General features: G+C 37.5%; 1 protein-coding gene across 2 annotated transcripts in view; it reads left to right on the top strand.

The window, feature by feature from the left end:
- Positions 1-16,438, top strand: part of LOC145768110 (pre-mRNA-processing factor 40 homolog A-like) — a 61,956-nt gene that overhangs the window by 32,416 nt on the left and 13,102 nt on the right. For both annotated transcript variants that reach the window (XM_082579582.1, XM_082579581.1), the window contains exons 9-17: positions 2,212-2,348; positions 2,571-2,768; positions 4,099-4,257; positions 6,093-6,207; positions 7,142-7,292; positions 8,176-8,309; positions 10,993-11,199; positions 11,334-11,450; positions 15,446-15,583. In XM_082579582.1, coding sequence (XP_082435708.1) covers positions 2,212-2,348; positions 2,571-2,768; positions 4,099-4,257; positions 6,093-6,207; positions 7,142-7,292; positions 8,176-8,309; positions 10,993-11,199; positions 11,334-11,450; positions 15,446-15,583 — 1,356 coding nt within the window. The remainder of the gene's footprint in view (positions 1-2,211; positions 2,349-2,570; positions 2,769-4,098; positions 4,258-6,092; positions 6,208-7,141; positions 7,293-8,175; positions 8,310-10,992; positions 11,200-11,333; positions 11,451-15,445; positions 15,584-16,438) is intronic.

The raw sequence follows: 16,438 nt of genomic DNA, 5'->3' as shown, positions 1-16,438 counted from the left end.
ATAGATAACAGAAGTGCATTGTACTTATTTATCTGACCGTTAGTGAAGACAACTATAACCCAAACATTACAAATAGGAACCTTGAATAGGCTAACTAGTACAACGCGCATCAAGCCTATCACTGGAAAATGCCCTTAACACTGGAAAATGCCCTTAACACTGGAAAATGCCCTAACTGCCTATAACTTTAGAAACACTGAATGTTGAACATGACAGATAAACGAAAAATTTTGTCTTGTGTGCTTCATCCGAGGCCGTCGATGCGTGGTTCAGACAAGGTAATTGAAAAAGAAGTCTTATAATAAAATGTGACACATGCAAGATCATTACGTAGCAGTAATTGATGATATTATTGGGTTATATGAAATATGAAACTATTTTATTATATTTTTATTTATTATAGGCCTAATAACAACGCTTGTATAGAAAACTATTGTCATAGAAAAGCTGTTTTTGAGTTTGGTAGGTCAAACTTCAGACATAAAGGTTTTATTCAAACAACTAAAATAAGGGAAACTTTGTGATGCAGAAAATAAACTTGTAAACAAGTTGCAATTAAAAAGTAAAATGAAATAAAAAATTTATGAAGACCAGTTCCTGTTTCATGTTGAAACTGAGCCTTACTTCTCGATGAGACTATCATAATATCATATGGTTTGGCTGGAACCACTACCTTGCTCGATGGAGCGATTTGCCAAAGTAAATTGTCTTTGGTCTGTTTTTTGTACTTTTTTCGTTTTGCAAGTAGTTTATTGGGATGTTAGACACTAAATGTCGAATAGTTTTACTTTTGAGATTGTAGAGTGCTTCCAGAAATCCATGAAAGACTAATAAAATGGTTTAGCACTTCCAGCATGTAAAGAAATCAAATTCTGAACAGCAAACGTCTTAGTTGACTTCCAAATAGATATACGCTACTATGCAATAGCAACTTTACAATTGGCAATAACTTCCACTTTTACAATCTATTCAATATTGGCTAGAACTGTACAGTACACGTTTCAACATATTTTTCATTACAACTTCTCGACTTTTAATCCTCACAATAATTAATTCTAGAAATCAAGAAAATGAAGTAACTTCTGACAGGTGTCAAACCCACAACAGTGCTTGATATAAACGACTCGGTTGTAAACATGTCTTGTAATGCAAAGAAATTTCTTCTCACACGAGTCAGTTCAATTATATATATATAGCTAAATATCGATTTCGATCAGCTAGATCATCTTCAGTTAAGCTTATTCAAATAGAATCAAATAGATTAAGAAAATAAGATTTAAGATTGATAAGATTTAGATTTAGAAATATAATATAATTCTATTTGAATAAGCTTAACTGAAGATGATCTAGCTTCTAGCTGATCGAAATCGATATTTAGCTATATATGATTGAACTGACTCACAGTGTGAGAATAAATTTCTTTGCATTCTAGAAATCATACTCAAATCACGTGGCTATTTATAACAGGTTTGCTTGTTCAAGGAAATATAATGTAGCCTGTCGTGGGGCTACACGTTGATTGTGACACCTACGAATCTGTAAAATGGAAGATTTATGCAATACAATCAGAAATAATTGTTTCAACAACAACTCACCGCACATTTGGTCCAACAGTTTATGCATAAATGAATTTAAAATGTATTGTGCTGTCACAACTACTAACCACCTGGTAAAATTAAAATTACTCAAAATAGCATCTAAATCATTAATCTCCGCAGTGTGGGCGGTTACAGGCTTATGCGTAAATGTTGTGGGCCCATATTTCGGTACCTCCATAGTATAATGTACTCAGTTGCGCCTCCATATGGCTGCATTGACACTGTCTGCTTTGTAAAGCGCTGAAGAGCAACACATTCTGTGATGGATACAGTGCTATATAAAAACAAGCATTGTTATTTTACATTATTATTATATGTGGCATTGTTGTGTTGAAAAAAGAGTATAATACTTGTTTCAGAGGAAGTAGGGCTTACCAGGATATTTGGCTATATTTTTAAATAATCTATTATAAACATGCTTATTATGCATAACGTTGCTTAGAAAAAAAAATTGTAAAAATTACAAAAACACATAGAATTAAAAAGTAATTTTGTGGCCTAGAAGCTTTTGGTAAAAATTAAAAGGTCTTTGCATGTGAAAGTCTGGGCTAATGCTGCATTTGACATGAATCCCTCACTTTTGTCATGCAAAGTAATCTGTCAAATTGTTCAGATGATGGATCCCATGCAGATGATGATGCAGCAACAACTCATGATGCAGCAACATATGGCAGCCATAACTCAACAGAATAAACAATTGAAGAAATCGAAAAAAAAGCAAATGAAACAAGAAAAGAAGCAAAGTTCTGGGTAGTCTTACTTAGATCAATCAATGTTCTTTTAAAATGAGAAGTTGTGAAAATTCTTTTGAAAAAAATTTAAAATGAGGCTTTCGAAAGACTATATTTTTCTCCAATATCGAATATTTGTACACAGTTGTTGGCTAGGCCTAGATCAAGGTTAGTTTGAGGCTAGTTGCAGGTGACGATTATGTTGATTCACTACTAATTCTGAAGCCGTTTGGCGTTTCAGATCTGATGACAGCGAGTTGGAGGAGAAAACACCGGAACCCCAAAGCGAGAAACCCGTTGTTAGCAAACCAACTAAGGATTGGAGCAATAAAGAGGAAGCAAAATCTGCTTTCAAGGATCTTCTTCGAGACAAGTCTGTTCCTGCAGCATCATCATGGGAGCAAGCAATGAAGATGATCATGTCAGATCACCGATACTCGTGAGAACTTAACATTAAATTGTAAAAGTAAAAACTTGTAATCTTGAGGCGTACATTGTATGTTTCACTTGTAATGCTTGCATAGAAATATTTTCTTCCTTGTCGGTCAGATGTGCCACTTTCATGCTCAATTACCTGAACTCGATGTACAATTGATTGGGTGATTTAAGATTATTTGCAAATGCACACTATGAAACAGTATGACAACAATTGGACAGTTTCTCAATGCTTTGCCATAATGCGGTGTTGGCCGTTCTAAATGTGCAATGGTGAAGTGAGGCTACAACACGGGCCCAGTTACATGTATCTGTGGTACCAAGCCCCCAAACACCGAACTATTTTCTTGTGTCTTCCCAGCTTAACACTCAGTGCAGCAAGTGGGACCTTTCAATATAAAACTCTGTCACACAAGATTGTGTCGATCTGTGGTGTATCAACTAAATTTAGAAGACTCTATAGAAGAAGAACTGTAGTTTGTTGAAATTCTTAATTTGACTTCAAAAATGTTGAGTAAAGCAGAATGTTACTCGTGTACCATCTGAAAAGCTCTTGTGTACCCTTAGTGGTGCGCATACCACATACCACAACACTTCCAATCATATTCCTCCCCAAATCGAACTCAACAGGTGTGATTAAAAACGTTATTTTTGGTGAAATTTTTGTCCTATTCGTCTAGTTATATGCGATTGATAGTATAAAATCGGGACGTTTAGCATAATCTGACAAGGTAAGTTGGCACACTAATTGCATTTCAACACTACGAGGTCTTTTTACGTGAGAGAAAGAATTGCTCAGATTTCAAGGCAGGTGATGGAAAGCCAGGTTATTGTAGCACGTCCAGTGCTGCTCCACCATACATTCTATTAGGTGCCTTGTACACCAGGGGGCAGTTCAGCCATCTGGTGGGATATAAAACTATGGAGTATTGTGTCGGTGGCACACCATGCAGTATTCCAAGTGTTTTCCATATAATGTGCTTCGCTGGTGGTATGACCACTGGATGACTGTATCAATTCAAGGCCACCTGGTACAAAGGGGTGTCTTGACTCTAAATGGGGTGTTCATTAATTATCCACAGCCGCAGACGACACCATGTCTCAAACTTGGCGTGTGGTATGCTTGATTGAGATGACCAAACAACATAATGGGTGCTGGACACCTACCCTGACATCTATTTTGGGTTGCTGTCGCTGCTGATAGAAAAAAAATCGTTTTTTCCTAAAACAAAGAGGGAAAACATGATTCAACAACTTTTGCTATGTAATTGCACCAGTAGAGTTACAATTTATTTATCTTTTATCTGATGATAGCTTGTCTTGTTTATGTTCAGGGCTCTAAAAAAGCTCAGTGAAAAGAAACAAGCCTTTAATGAGTACAAGACACAACGTGGGAAAGAAGAAAAGGACGAAGAGAGACAAAAGGCCAAAGACAACAAAGAAAAGTTGCAACATTTTCTCGAGACAAGCAACAAGATCTCCAGCAGCACCAGGTGGCTAATCATGTTACCGTCTTCTAGTGTAACGATTTGATGTCATTAAAACTTTTTTCAATTGTCGCAGATGAAACGTTATTGAGGCATGTTTGAAAAATTTCTATGTGGGTTTCCTGGTTGTGTATATAGTTTTAGTACTTTGTTTCATCATAAAGGTATCACAATGACAGCTTACAATACTAGGAATAAATTTATTTATATATTTATTTTCAATGTGGCCGTCCTTCGCTTGGATGTCTCAATTTTTTGTCGAAAGTTTTCGACCGAGGCACATAGCTTATCCTAGGATATTTTGACCCATTCCTGCATTAGTGATTGCTTCAGAACATCAACACACACTTACAAGTGTGAGCAACGAAACAGGCCTTTGCCTCCAATAACGACCACACCTAAAAGTCCATCGGATTCAAATCAGGCTATGAGGGGAGGCCCCATTTCCTTACTCCATAATCTTGGAATTTGACGTGAACACCAGTTCCGAGTCTTTCTTGAGGTGTGGGATGGTGCACCATTTTGTTGGAATGTGAAGGGCTGATCTTTGTAGTGTTTATCTCTTCAATTGGAACCAAAATATCGTTGATGTAACGATCTGAATTTTTAACCCTTTGTTTAACGAAAATCAGAGGAGACTTCCAAGTTTTGGAGATGGCGGTCCACACCATGACAAAAGACGATTTTTGATGGCAGTAAACTGCTCTCACAGAATCTTTAATATCTGCTGAAGACTTTGCATAAATTTTATCATTCTGATTAGAACTGAGCTTCAATTCTGAAGAGTTTTTCGTATAAAAAAATGATCTCTTGCGCTGCCATGCCTGCCTTTAGTTCTCCAAGAAGAATCTGTGCTCTTTCAAGTCTCTTTTGCTTTGGAGAGGTTAAAGGAACTGCCGTTTTCTCATCTTCTAAGGAGACAATTGAAAATCCTTTTCCACAATTGTTCTTATTGAAGTGTTGCTCCCATTCATGTCTTTGGTCATTTGACGGATGGATCTGTTTAGGTTTCTCCTCACTCTTTCTCGGACAGCCTTAATCACTTTCTCTGTTCGAGCAGTGCGAGGTTTTCCATTCCTGGGACGATCTTCAGATGTACCAAGTTCCTTAAATCTATTCACAACATGGGAAACGGTAGATTTGACAACTTTTAAGAGCTTAATGATCTCAAAATTGGTTTAATTTGTTAGAGAGTCTATCAAGATATTTAGCATATTAAAAGGCATTTTAGTGACATTCAATACGTTTAATCATAAAATGAAAAAAGGTCTAGCGACCTTTGTTCACCCTGCAAAGATGGAATTACTACGTTGTTATCAATCGTTTTAATAGTGTAAAAAATAAACCAAGAAAACTGTTGCGCTTATAGAAACTTTTTTTTCAAATGGACATCCAACTTTGTAATCTAAAAGCTTAAGCTTCAATTTAAAACAAAAATTAATCAAAACGCAATATGATCCGTGTAATCCAAAGTGTGGAGTACATACGGCTTATCCTTGAAAAGTGTGTTCCCACTTTAGTGATCGGTGAGAATGGTGTAGTTGGTGTACGAACAACCGGTCGGTTGGAACATTGCATCAAATAGATATTACCAAGGTCAGAAGCTTTGGTCTGTCAAGATCTTGTCTCCGGTGCATCACTAGTACTCATAAATCCCTGCTATCTTTCACCAACCGTCAGACTTCCAGATTATGAATACTTGATATTACCAGAAATTGAGGTATATGTAAAACTTGGTTTCTAAACATCTTGGTGAAGATTGGTGGTTTTTGCAGTTTTATTTACCAAGTATAAAACTATGGTGTCATCAAACTTTGAAAACGTGTTTTTGCTTCTTGCAGTTATCGCGGTGCTGACAAAATTTTTTCGGACAACCCGATTTGGAAAAGCGTCAATGAACGAGACAAAAAGGAAATATATGAAGACGTCGTTTTTTATTTATCTAAGAAGGAAAAGGTGTTGTCTTGTGACGTAATCAGTATCAAAGTTTGTGTAGTAATAGGTCAGAGAAATAATTTTTGGATTTATAAAAATATCTTACGTATGTCAATTATTTCATTGATGTAAACTCGGGAGCATGATAAAATGGACTTAGTTTCTTACTTTCGAAAAAAGTACCCAGCAAGGTTGAGTTTCTACTTTAAAGTATAAGTGATAATGTCATTGATATAACACCACATCTATTATAAGAATATCATGCTTCTAAGCTCTGTAAGCGATGTGATATACTGTACAATGTACAATTGTACATACAACACATAGTACATCACCATCGTCAATTCGTCATCCTCAATCTGTCAGAATGCACTGCTGGTAAATGTTCCCGCAGATATCCACACCATTCTGACCTTTTAATGGTATAAAACTATGTAATCATATCTTAATTTGTAAAATATTACTTACGCGGTACTTTCTTGATAATAACTCTGTTGATTGAAATCAATTGCTGGGTCATTATTTCTGAAATCATCCAGACCATGTCACCCATAGTCAATAGTCATACATTTTTATGAAATTTTACGCAGTTATAGAGTTTAGTTTTCTAAATAAAATAATTGTAATTTTAGAAAAATTAGGTCAGTATTGTTAAGTTATGGCCGTTTAAAAAAGGAGAATATTTGTCTTCACTCAAGCATAAAATTAAAAAAAAATTGAAGGAAGTTTTAAAATTGCTATAGCAGACGAAGTTTTAAACTAATAAATATGGAATTTGATCAACTTGTTGCCAGTACATCATTGCTTAAATCTGTGACTATGGCTGACAAAATTCCAAAATTCGGGATGATTTCACAAAGAATGACTCTGCAGTGACTGAGTAAAAGGTGAAACTGACTTGTAGGTTTCCTATTTTTTTACTATGTAGTCATTTGGTGATCTGTGTTTGTTACAGGAAGACGCAAAGGAGCTTCGGCGTAGAAATATGAAGCAGCTACGTCACATTCTCTTGAGTCTTGACAGATTGTCCCACCGAACAACGTGGTCAGAGTGTCAGCAAATGCTTATGGATGACACTGTATTTGCCGAAGACGAGGAACTCCAAAGTAGGTTTGATTGTTAAGTAGGTTTAACGATAAGCAAAAATATAATATTTGTAAAATATATTTAAGTGAAAATTGCTGTTGTAGGCATTACAACTAAGCAGCAATCAAAAGATTGACGTGTTTTGGTTATACTTTTAAATTACCTATAATATATTAAATTTTATTACATACTATCGAAAGGCCCATAACTCTTTGTTGATTTTTTTGTTTCTCAAAAAGCAACAACAAGAAGGCGAACGCTATAAAGTGCCAGCAAGCGATTGAGTGTCATAATAAAACGAACAATACTTTATACGATGAGGACAACCCTAAAGTTTAAAGAATTTCTGTAGTCGTTTCACGGATTCTTTGCGTTGTGATTCAAGTTATTAAACAGAACAAAAAACTTACATGCAACTGACGGTTAAATAATAGCAGTAAATTTAAAGTCACAGCTTAACAAGTTTAAAAAGCGGTTTTCTCCCGGTTTTTGTTTCTTAAATACCCGAAATCCGGATTTTTGAAAATTGTTCTATATCGGAACACTGGAATTATATCGGAATTCACTATCCGCTTTAGGTGGAGCTGCAGCCCCATCTTCCACTTTCATCTTTATTTCACAATAACTAATCGTTTCATCACAAATTCTTCAACATTTTATTCTCTTTGCGTCTGCCCTTCATGTAGCCTGTTGTTTTTCTATATGACTGATTTCGTTTGAATTAGTCTCGTATTTCAGTTATCTGCTGCAATACTGATATTCGACCTGCCAGAGCGTTGCTATAGAAAAAAGATAATAAGTATTACGGTACCGGTATGCTGATTCGTCGACGTAGTCAAAAGCTTATTTTTTGCCAGTGATCTATCATTATTTCACTAACTCCTGTGATGTGCCTTTTGGTAGATATGGACAAGGAGGATGCTCTCATCTGCTTCGAAGAGATTATCAAGGAACATGAGAAAGAAGATGAAGAAAAACAGGAGCGAAAAAAGACTCTTGAGAAACGTCACTTCCGAAAGAATCGTGAGCTTTTTAATGTAAGCCGTGTTTGGTTGCTACTGATGCTGTTTGTTTATCGTGAATCTAGGGTAGTAAAAGGATAGACCCTCTGCCCCAGAGGCTCACACAAAGAACGAACGAAACAGGGAATTTTGATATATGATTATTCTGTCATGAAGATTATTTTAAAATACAAGTAGATTTGCAGATTTCGTTTTCTTTTTGTTTTTTTTTATGCGCACGAAACATATGAATGAGAACCAAATTCAAAGTGCGTGATCTTTGCCATGTTTACTAATAATAATAATCCTGTTTATATTTTGCGCCCATTGTGACAACATGCCGTACACTATGAATCCCATATGAAACACAACAGCAGCGAGAAGCAGCGAAGGGACGTATGGTCATAGAGTCAGCTGTTCCCAGTTGTAGCATGTCACAACTCAGCTGCGTGGCCTAGAGCAATGTTGAACTGACGTCTTTTGGAACGTCGCGCAGATATTTTTGTCACTCAGTCACGCTGCCGACATTTGGTAGGACGTAGATGTTCTGTTATCTTGTGTTTCTTAAAGTTTTTCGGTTTTGTTCACCCCTATCTGTTATATTGTTTTTGTTCAACTTCTCCTGTTGATTCATTCCAAGACAACATCATTGTGAGCCTACAAGAGTAATGTTCCAACTGTACATGGTAAACGTAAATTTTCAGAGTTGCAACACCAAAAATTACTAAACCTGGAATAATTTCGGCCATCAGCTCAGAAAGTGTCCAAGTCGTAACTCTATAGTTTATTTTAAATGTTTCAGTTACGTAATGATGAACGCCAGTTTTTAAAAATTTGTTGAATATTATTTAATGTATTTGAATGGAAGACTTGCAAAAACCAACCTAATCATTCATGTTGACCCCGTTGCGTTCGCTGCGGTTAGCGGTTTAACATTAATCAAAAGTCTGTGAAAGATCTTATTGATGTCGAAACCCTCTACAATTGAATAACAGTTTTATATATAGACGAATAAAGCCTAACAACAACCCCACGGCATTTAACATAATATCATAACGTGAAAATAAACTAAAAATTGCAAACGTTTTCGGCCATACTCAATTACTCATGTTAGCCCTTTTCAAGTAAATTACTATACTGATCTACATACACAAAATAAAAAAATAAAAATAAACGCATAAGCATGAAATGGCAAGGCAGAGGGAAGCCAAAATCACATGACGCTTAATTGCGGGAGGCAAAAACACACATCACATGATGCAAAATTACGTGTAGACAATCAGTCAATCAGAACTATCAGTCATAATGCTGTAGATAGGCACTTTTTAGATTTTTTTCTGTCCATGTGGCCTCAGCATATATTTGGGTTTTGGTTCCAACTTCAAAGATGTTTCCTTTTTGGCACTGGAATGGTTGGAGGAAAAATTTGCAACATTCTTTTGAGCTTTCATATGTAGTCTACTTGTCACTTGTGCAACCCTTTGCCTTAGGCCTACTTATTTATGGGCAGTATTTTTCAAATGAAAACGTTCATAGGCCTATGACATAGATAGCCTAAACATAAATGCAGAGCTATCAAGATCAAACTACTTTACAGGACTTGTCAGCACACTATGAAGTGCACGTCGAGTTAGCCTATGTAATATCATCATCCATTTGTCCTTTTTTAATAGATGAGACCTGACATTTGTCCTCGCTAGCAGGGTTCCGCCAGTTTTTGCAGCCCTTTCGCCATGCTTTTTTGTTGGAGTTGTAAGTAATCTTATCCAGGTTCCTTACACTTATATCTTCTTTCACCAACTCTAGCCATATCTTGTTTTGTCTTCCAATATTTTTTCCCTGGGCAGAAATAATTTTTTCCATTACTGGAGCCTTGTCATCAGGAATACGTTCCACATGCCCATACCATCACAAAGGGTGTCTTAAAAAACTCACGAATGCTAATTACTTGCGTGAGCTCTCGAATACTTTCCTTTCTAATTTTATTCTTCAATTTTTTAAGTTTGCACATCATTCGAAGCATTCTCATTTTTGTTTCCATCCTGTCCATATCTACGATCATGGCCCATCTTTCGGCCCCGTAGCTCATTGTACTTCTTACGCATGTCTTATGAACCATGCCCTTCATTTTCTGGAAAAGTACTCTTCTACACAAAATACCAGACACCTTCTTGAACTTTTTCCAAACAGCACTTATTGTTGATTTCATTAAATTTTGCACTCTTCCACCTACACTTAAAACAATTCCTAGGTAGAGGATCTACATAGTATTTAATTTTGTAGGACAGAAAAGGTTTAAAAGTGAAGATGTTATTTTTACGGCAACAGTGCAACACTGCATGAAAATATTCCTAAGTGGTCATCTTCAAGGGCTCTTTCCAAAGGGATAAACGATGCTCCAGAGGCCTAAGTTTGGGCTTGTTAGAATTGTCATATCATGGTGCATATTTTTAATCCATTAGATTTAGAACACGTTTTTTTGCCAAAAACCTTTTTGTCCCCCCATCCTAGTTTTAATTTCTCTAAAAGAAATTCGTTCCGCATATCCCTTGAGGCGATGTAGCCTTTTCACGTTTTGTCATCCTTACATCTTCGTTATCTTTCTGTGAGAAGTAAAACATCCCATTCTTTTCCATTTTTGTTGGTTAAAGTGAGAAGTTGTAGTGACTTGCATCCATATTGCTGTGTGTTTTGTGATAGAGTGATACTTTCCATGCAGGAACTGCTTGATAGCGTCCATGAAGACGGGAAGCTCCATTCAATGTCGACCTGGATGGAGTTGTATCCTTTAATCAGCAGCCGTCCTATCTTCACCAAGATGCTTGGCCAACCTGGATCTACTCCTTTAGACCTTTTTAAATTTTACGTCATCAACTTAAAAGCACGATTTCATGACGAAAAAAAGATCATCAGAGACATCCTGAAGGTAAAACCTGATTGGTTGATTTGTAGTTTTGCAACTATCAAGGACTTCCAATCATTGTGGTGATCGCAATTTAACGTCATTGTGTGTGGATTAAGTTCAGGAAACGATGTTGATAAAGTCGTTGTTCTGTACAGGATCGTAACTTTACAGTGGAAGTGACGACCTCGTTCGACGCGTTTGCGGTTGTTGTGACTGGTGACAAGCGAGCGGCCACACTCGACGCAGGAAACATTAAACTAGCTTTCAACAGCGTGAGTCGATTATTTTTGTTTGATTTGTGAATGATCAATCTGCGTCAATTAGTCGGATAAAAAGCAGTTGACTTAAGGGAAGCTCATGAAACCCTGTGTCAACCAATAAGCACGATACATGCCATTGTCCATGATAACATATACTTTCGGCTTTGTATGCCTATTGTTCAACAAGACAAACCCTCTATCGAAGCTCTAACATATACTTTTTATCTGTATTTGTGATTTTTGTAGTAGTGGGAAATTGTAAAAAATATTGTAGTGATTATACTCGTCGGTGTTAAAATCGAACACGGCGTCCTTTTCCACCCCCCCCCCCCACCTTCGCAGAACTTTTGACTTAATTCCATGACATTTTACAAAATTACGGAAAATCTATGCTCCAAAATATTTTTAAATGCAGCAAAAGCTAAAAATGGCCCCTAGTCCCCAGCAGCCCTTAGATGGGCAAGGGGTGCGAAGAATCTCTGGGTTCCGAGAAAACAAAAAAACATTGAAAAAAGATTATGGTGTTAGAATCGGATGCTGGAATGTGGGAAGTTTGTGTGGTAAAGGAACTGAAATATGTGAAGAACTAAGAAAAAGAAGGGTGGATATATGTTGCCTAGAAGAAGTAAGATGGAGGGGACAGTCAGCGCGGTTTTTAGGTGCCAATGGGAGGAGATATAAGTTATGGTGGTCAGGAAATAATACAGGAATCGGTGGTGTTGGTTTCTTGGTAAAAGAGGAATTATGTGAGAAAGTAATAGAAGTTAGAAGAAGGAGTGACAGAGTGATGACAATGGTACTTGCTTTTGAAGAGGAGGTAGTGAGGCTAATCTGTGCATATGCACCTCAAAGTGGTAGGGATTACTTAGAAAAGGAAAGTTTTTATGATGTTTTGGCAGAGGAATGGGATTTACGGAGTTCAAAAGAGTTGGTGTTTGGTTAGGAGATTTTAATGGACATGTTGGAAAACAAGCAAATGGGTTCGAGGGCATTCATGGAGGGTATGGTTTTGAGGAGAGAAACATGGAAGGAAGAATGCTACTTGAATTTTGTGATGAAAGGAAACTCTGTATTGCCAACACATGGTTTAAAAAGAAAGAGAAAAGGAAGGTGACTTACAGCTCAGGAGGACATGTCGGAAATCGATTTTATTGTGGTTGGGCAGGAACAGAGAAAGTACTTGAAGAATATGAAAGTAATTCCGTGGGAGTTGCAGCATAGACTAGTAGTAGGAGACTTAAATATGAAAAAAGTGAAGAAAATTGTGAAGAAAGAACAAGTTTTTGTGAGAAATGTGTGGAAACTGGAGGAAAAAGAAACGAGAATTAAGTTTGTGAAAAGAGCAAAAGAGCTGGTAAACATGAGTGCGCAGGACTTGTGGGCTTCATTTCAGAAAGGTGTCCTAGCAGCATGTGATGAAGTATGTGGGAAAAAGAAAGTGAGGAGGGATCGTGGAGACACATGGTGGTGGGATGAAGAGGTGAAGCATGCGATTTCACAGAAAAGAGATGCATACAAGCAGTGGCGCAAGAATGGGTCAGAAGAGAATAAAAAGAAGTATAAGAGTATGAAAAAGAAGGCAAAGAGGGTTGTTGCAAGAGCTATGAAGAATGGTGCTAAGGAGGAACTTAATAAAATGGGAGAAAGCCAAAACAAAGTATTCAGACTCATAAAGCAAATGAAAAAGGATGGGAAAGATATTGTAGGGGGAAGATGTATAAGGAGTGGAGATGGGAAGTTGCATTTCAGCCCGGAAAGCAGAGGAGAAGTGTGGAAGGAACATATGGAAAATGTTATGAATAAGGAGAATGTATGGGATCATATGACAGAGGTTGATCTGGTGGAGGGTCCAGTGGGAAAGGTTACGCGTGATGAAGTGGTGGAGGCAATGGGGCAAATGAAACTGCATAAAGCAGCCGGTCCATCAGAAGTGAGCGTAGAGATGATAAAAGCAAGTGGAGAGTTGGGAATTGAAGTAATGCTACAACTTAGCCAAAGGGTATTAGATGGAGAGGGAATGCCGGAGGAGTGGAAGCATAGTACTGTTGTTCCACTGTTCAAGAGAAAAGGGGATGTGAGAAGTTGCAGTGCATATAGAGGTGTAAAACTACTAGAGCATGGAATGAAAATTGTGGAGCGAATACTAGAAAAGAGGTTGAGAACATTGGTGGAATTAAATGATATGCAGTTTGGATTTATGCCAGGAAAAGGTACAGTGGATGCTCTGTTTATATTGAGAAGAATGCAGGAGGAATACCGAGAAAAGCAGAGAAAACTATATATGTGTTTCGTCGACTTAGAAAAGGCATTTGACAGAGTACCAAGGAAAGTGATGGAGTGGGCAATGAGAAAAAGAGGTATACCGGAGGTATTAGTGAGAGCTGTGATGTCTATGTATGAGGATGCAAGAACAAAAGTGAGAGTTGGATCAAATTATTCAAACGAGTTTTCTGTGAAGGTTGGTGTACACCAAGGATCAGTTTTGTCACCTCTGATATTTGCTACTGTGGTTGACGTTGTAACTGAAGGAGTGAGGGAGGGCTTATTGAGTGAAATTTTGTATGCAGACGACCTGGTCTTGACAAGTAATGGTATGGAGGGACTGGAGAGAAAGTTTGAGAAATGGAAAGAAGCATTTGAAACCAAGGGTATGAAGGTGAATCTTGAAAAAACAAAAGTGATGGTGAGTGGAGCAGAAGGAACAGTTGTTGAGAACAAAGTAGATCCCTGTGGAATATGTGGCAAGAGAGTGATGAGAAATTCAATGCAATGCAAGGAATGTGGAAAGTGGGTACATGCAAGATGTGCTAATGTCAAGAGAGCCGCAACAAGATTGGCGAAGTGTTTTGTTTGTGGGAAATGCAGTAAAGGAAGGAATGAAGTGGAAGGCCATGATGATGAGTTCTGCCATGGCATCGAAACAGTGACAGACTTCTGTTATCTGGGTGATCGGATAAATGGAAGTGGTGGATGTGAAGCAGCGGTGACAACAAGGGCAAGATTGGGCTGGGCAAAGTTCAGGGAATGTGGGGAAATGTTGTATGGCAGAAAATTTTCACTAAGGATGAAAGGAAAAATATATCGGAGCTGTGTGCGGCCTGCAATGCTATATGGTAGCAAGACATGGGTATTGAGAGAGAGTGAACTGGCAATCCTGAGAAGAACGGAAAGGTCAATGGTGAGAGCAATGTGTGGGGTGAAAACGAGAAGGAAAAAAAGGACTGAAGAATTGTTGGATATGCTAGAGATGAGAGAGACCATAGACCAACTGGCAAGGGCAAATGGAGTAAGATGGTATGGACATGTGATAAGGAGGGAGGAAGGAAGTTTTCTTAGAAAGGCACTAGATCTAAAGGTGGATGGGAAGAGGAAACGCGGTCGTCCAAGAAGAGCGTGGAAACAACAAGTGAAGGATGAATTTAAAAAAGTCGGACTGAAGGAGGAAGATGCAAGGGACAGGGTGAAATGGAGAAAAGGGATTAAAACAATTGCTGCGCGGAAACAATCGGCCACCCCCACTAGTGGGGAACAAACCGACGATGGATTATGATGATGATGATGACGGTTTTTGTTAATTACAGACAATATGACAACATTGTTGTAATAACATACCTCTTTTGAACACTTTCGGGTTGCTGTTGATATGCTTCAGCTGTTAAAATTACGAATGATGGAGGTATTTTCACTTCCACAATCCACATGTGTATCTTGTTTCGTCAAATCGATATGTGTTTATAATTTTACAAAACAATGTAAATATTGGAGATTTTAAACGATAATTTGGAAAATGTGGTGCCAGTCTATAGTTTACGTTTCATTTTCAATTAAGAAAATGTTTACCATATTTGCTCACCTTATTTATTAGGTAGCATGTTCCATACTTTCACCATAGGAAACCGTCTCTTCTACGCATTTTGACATTAATTTTGTCACCATCATAAATAGTTTTCAAAGTGCGTGGAAATTGGGTATTTGGGAACCTGGAAACTTTGATATTTTTTCTTTAGTTTATCGAAAAGGCGGAATCTCGAGAGAAGGAGCGCATCAAAGAGGAAATCCGCAAACAAAAACGCACAGAGGCCACTTTCCGCAACATGCTGAAACAAGCAGCCCCTCCTATCGATCCTGACGCTGTCTGGGATCAGGTAATCAATATTGGTCCTATGGATGTGGACTGTTGTGTCGATTACATCTATATTCTATATGCCGAGTGTTACAACTCGCAGTGTAGCCTACTTTACTAGAGCATGTTGAAGCTCAGTGGTTCCCAAACTTTTTCGAAGCTCTTGTATGCCAGACCTGTTGTATATTTTTGATAAACTGTGGTCACTTTTACATAGATTCAACATCTGCAGACGTTAAATCGCTTTAAAAATGACGGATTTTGCTGTCTGAGTTGTGGCCTTGGCCGCCTTAACCTTTAACAGCTTGAAAATAGAACGTAAGTATTATTTGTTTACAAATGTATGTGTTGGAATGTCCTATTTTTGGGCGACTTTTCTGGAAAAATCAGCTGGTATTGAAAGCAGATGGGAAACCGACCTTTCCGGTCAGTTTGCAGAAGTTCCAGCTGTCTATTTCTTACCATTCTCGAGATACGGCCAAAATTTCAAAAATTCGCTAGGTGGCACCTCAAGATGACGTCAAAATGAAAAATAATGTCATTTTTAAATTCAGCGTTAAAAATCTATTCATAACATTACCCAAGCTTTTTTCCTGATAAGTTTCCCAAAAAGTGGACACTCTAATACACTAATACAGGGGTGTCCAAACTTTTTCCTAGGCGGGCAAGATTTAATAATACAGTAGTGCCCGCGGTCCAACAGTCTCTGACAATCTTGTTTTGCTTAAAGAACGATGCATTTATAGTGATATTGTATTATTTAATGTCATTTTCATACAACAAAACCACATGCAGATTTAAATATTTTGTTGTATACATTATCATGGGATGTGATAAGTTAGGCAATCTAAGTTATCTGCTTTTCCATCAGAAATTA

The sequence above is a fragment of the Aplidium turbinatum genome, chromosome 4, assembly GCF_918807975.1.
Source record: "Aplidium turbinatum chromosome 4, kaAplTurb1.1, whole genome shotgun sequence".
NCBI classification, from domain to species: Eukaryota; Metazoa; Chordata; class Ascidiacea; order Aplousobranchia; family Polyclinidae; genus Aplidium; species Aplidium turbinatum.
Note: the sequence above shows the minus strand (reverse complement) of the source record. Positions and strands in the feature narration are given on the sequence as shown.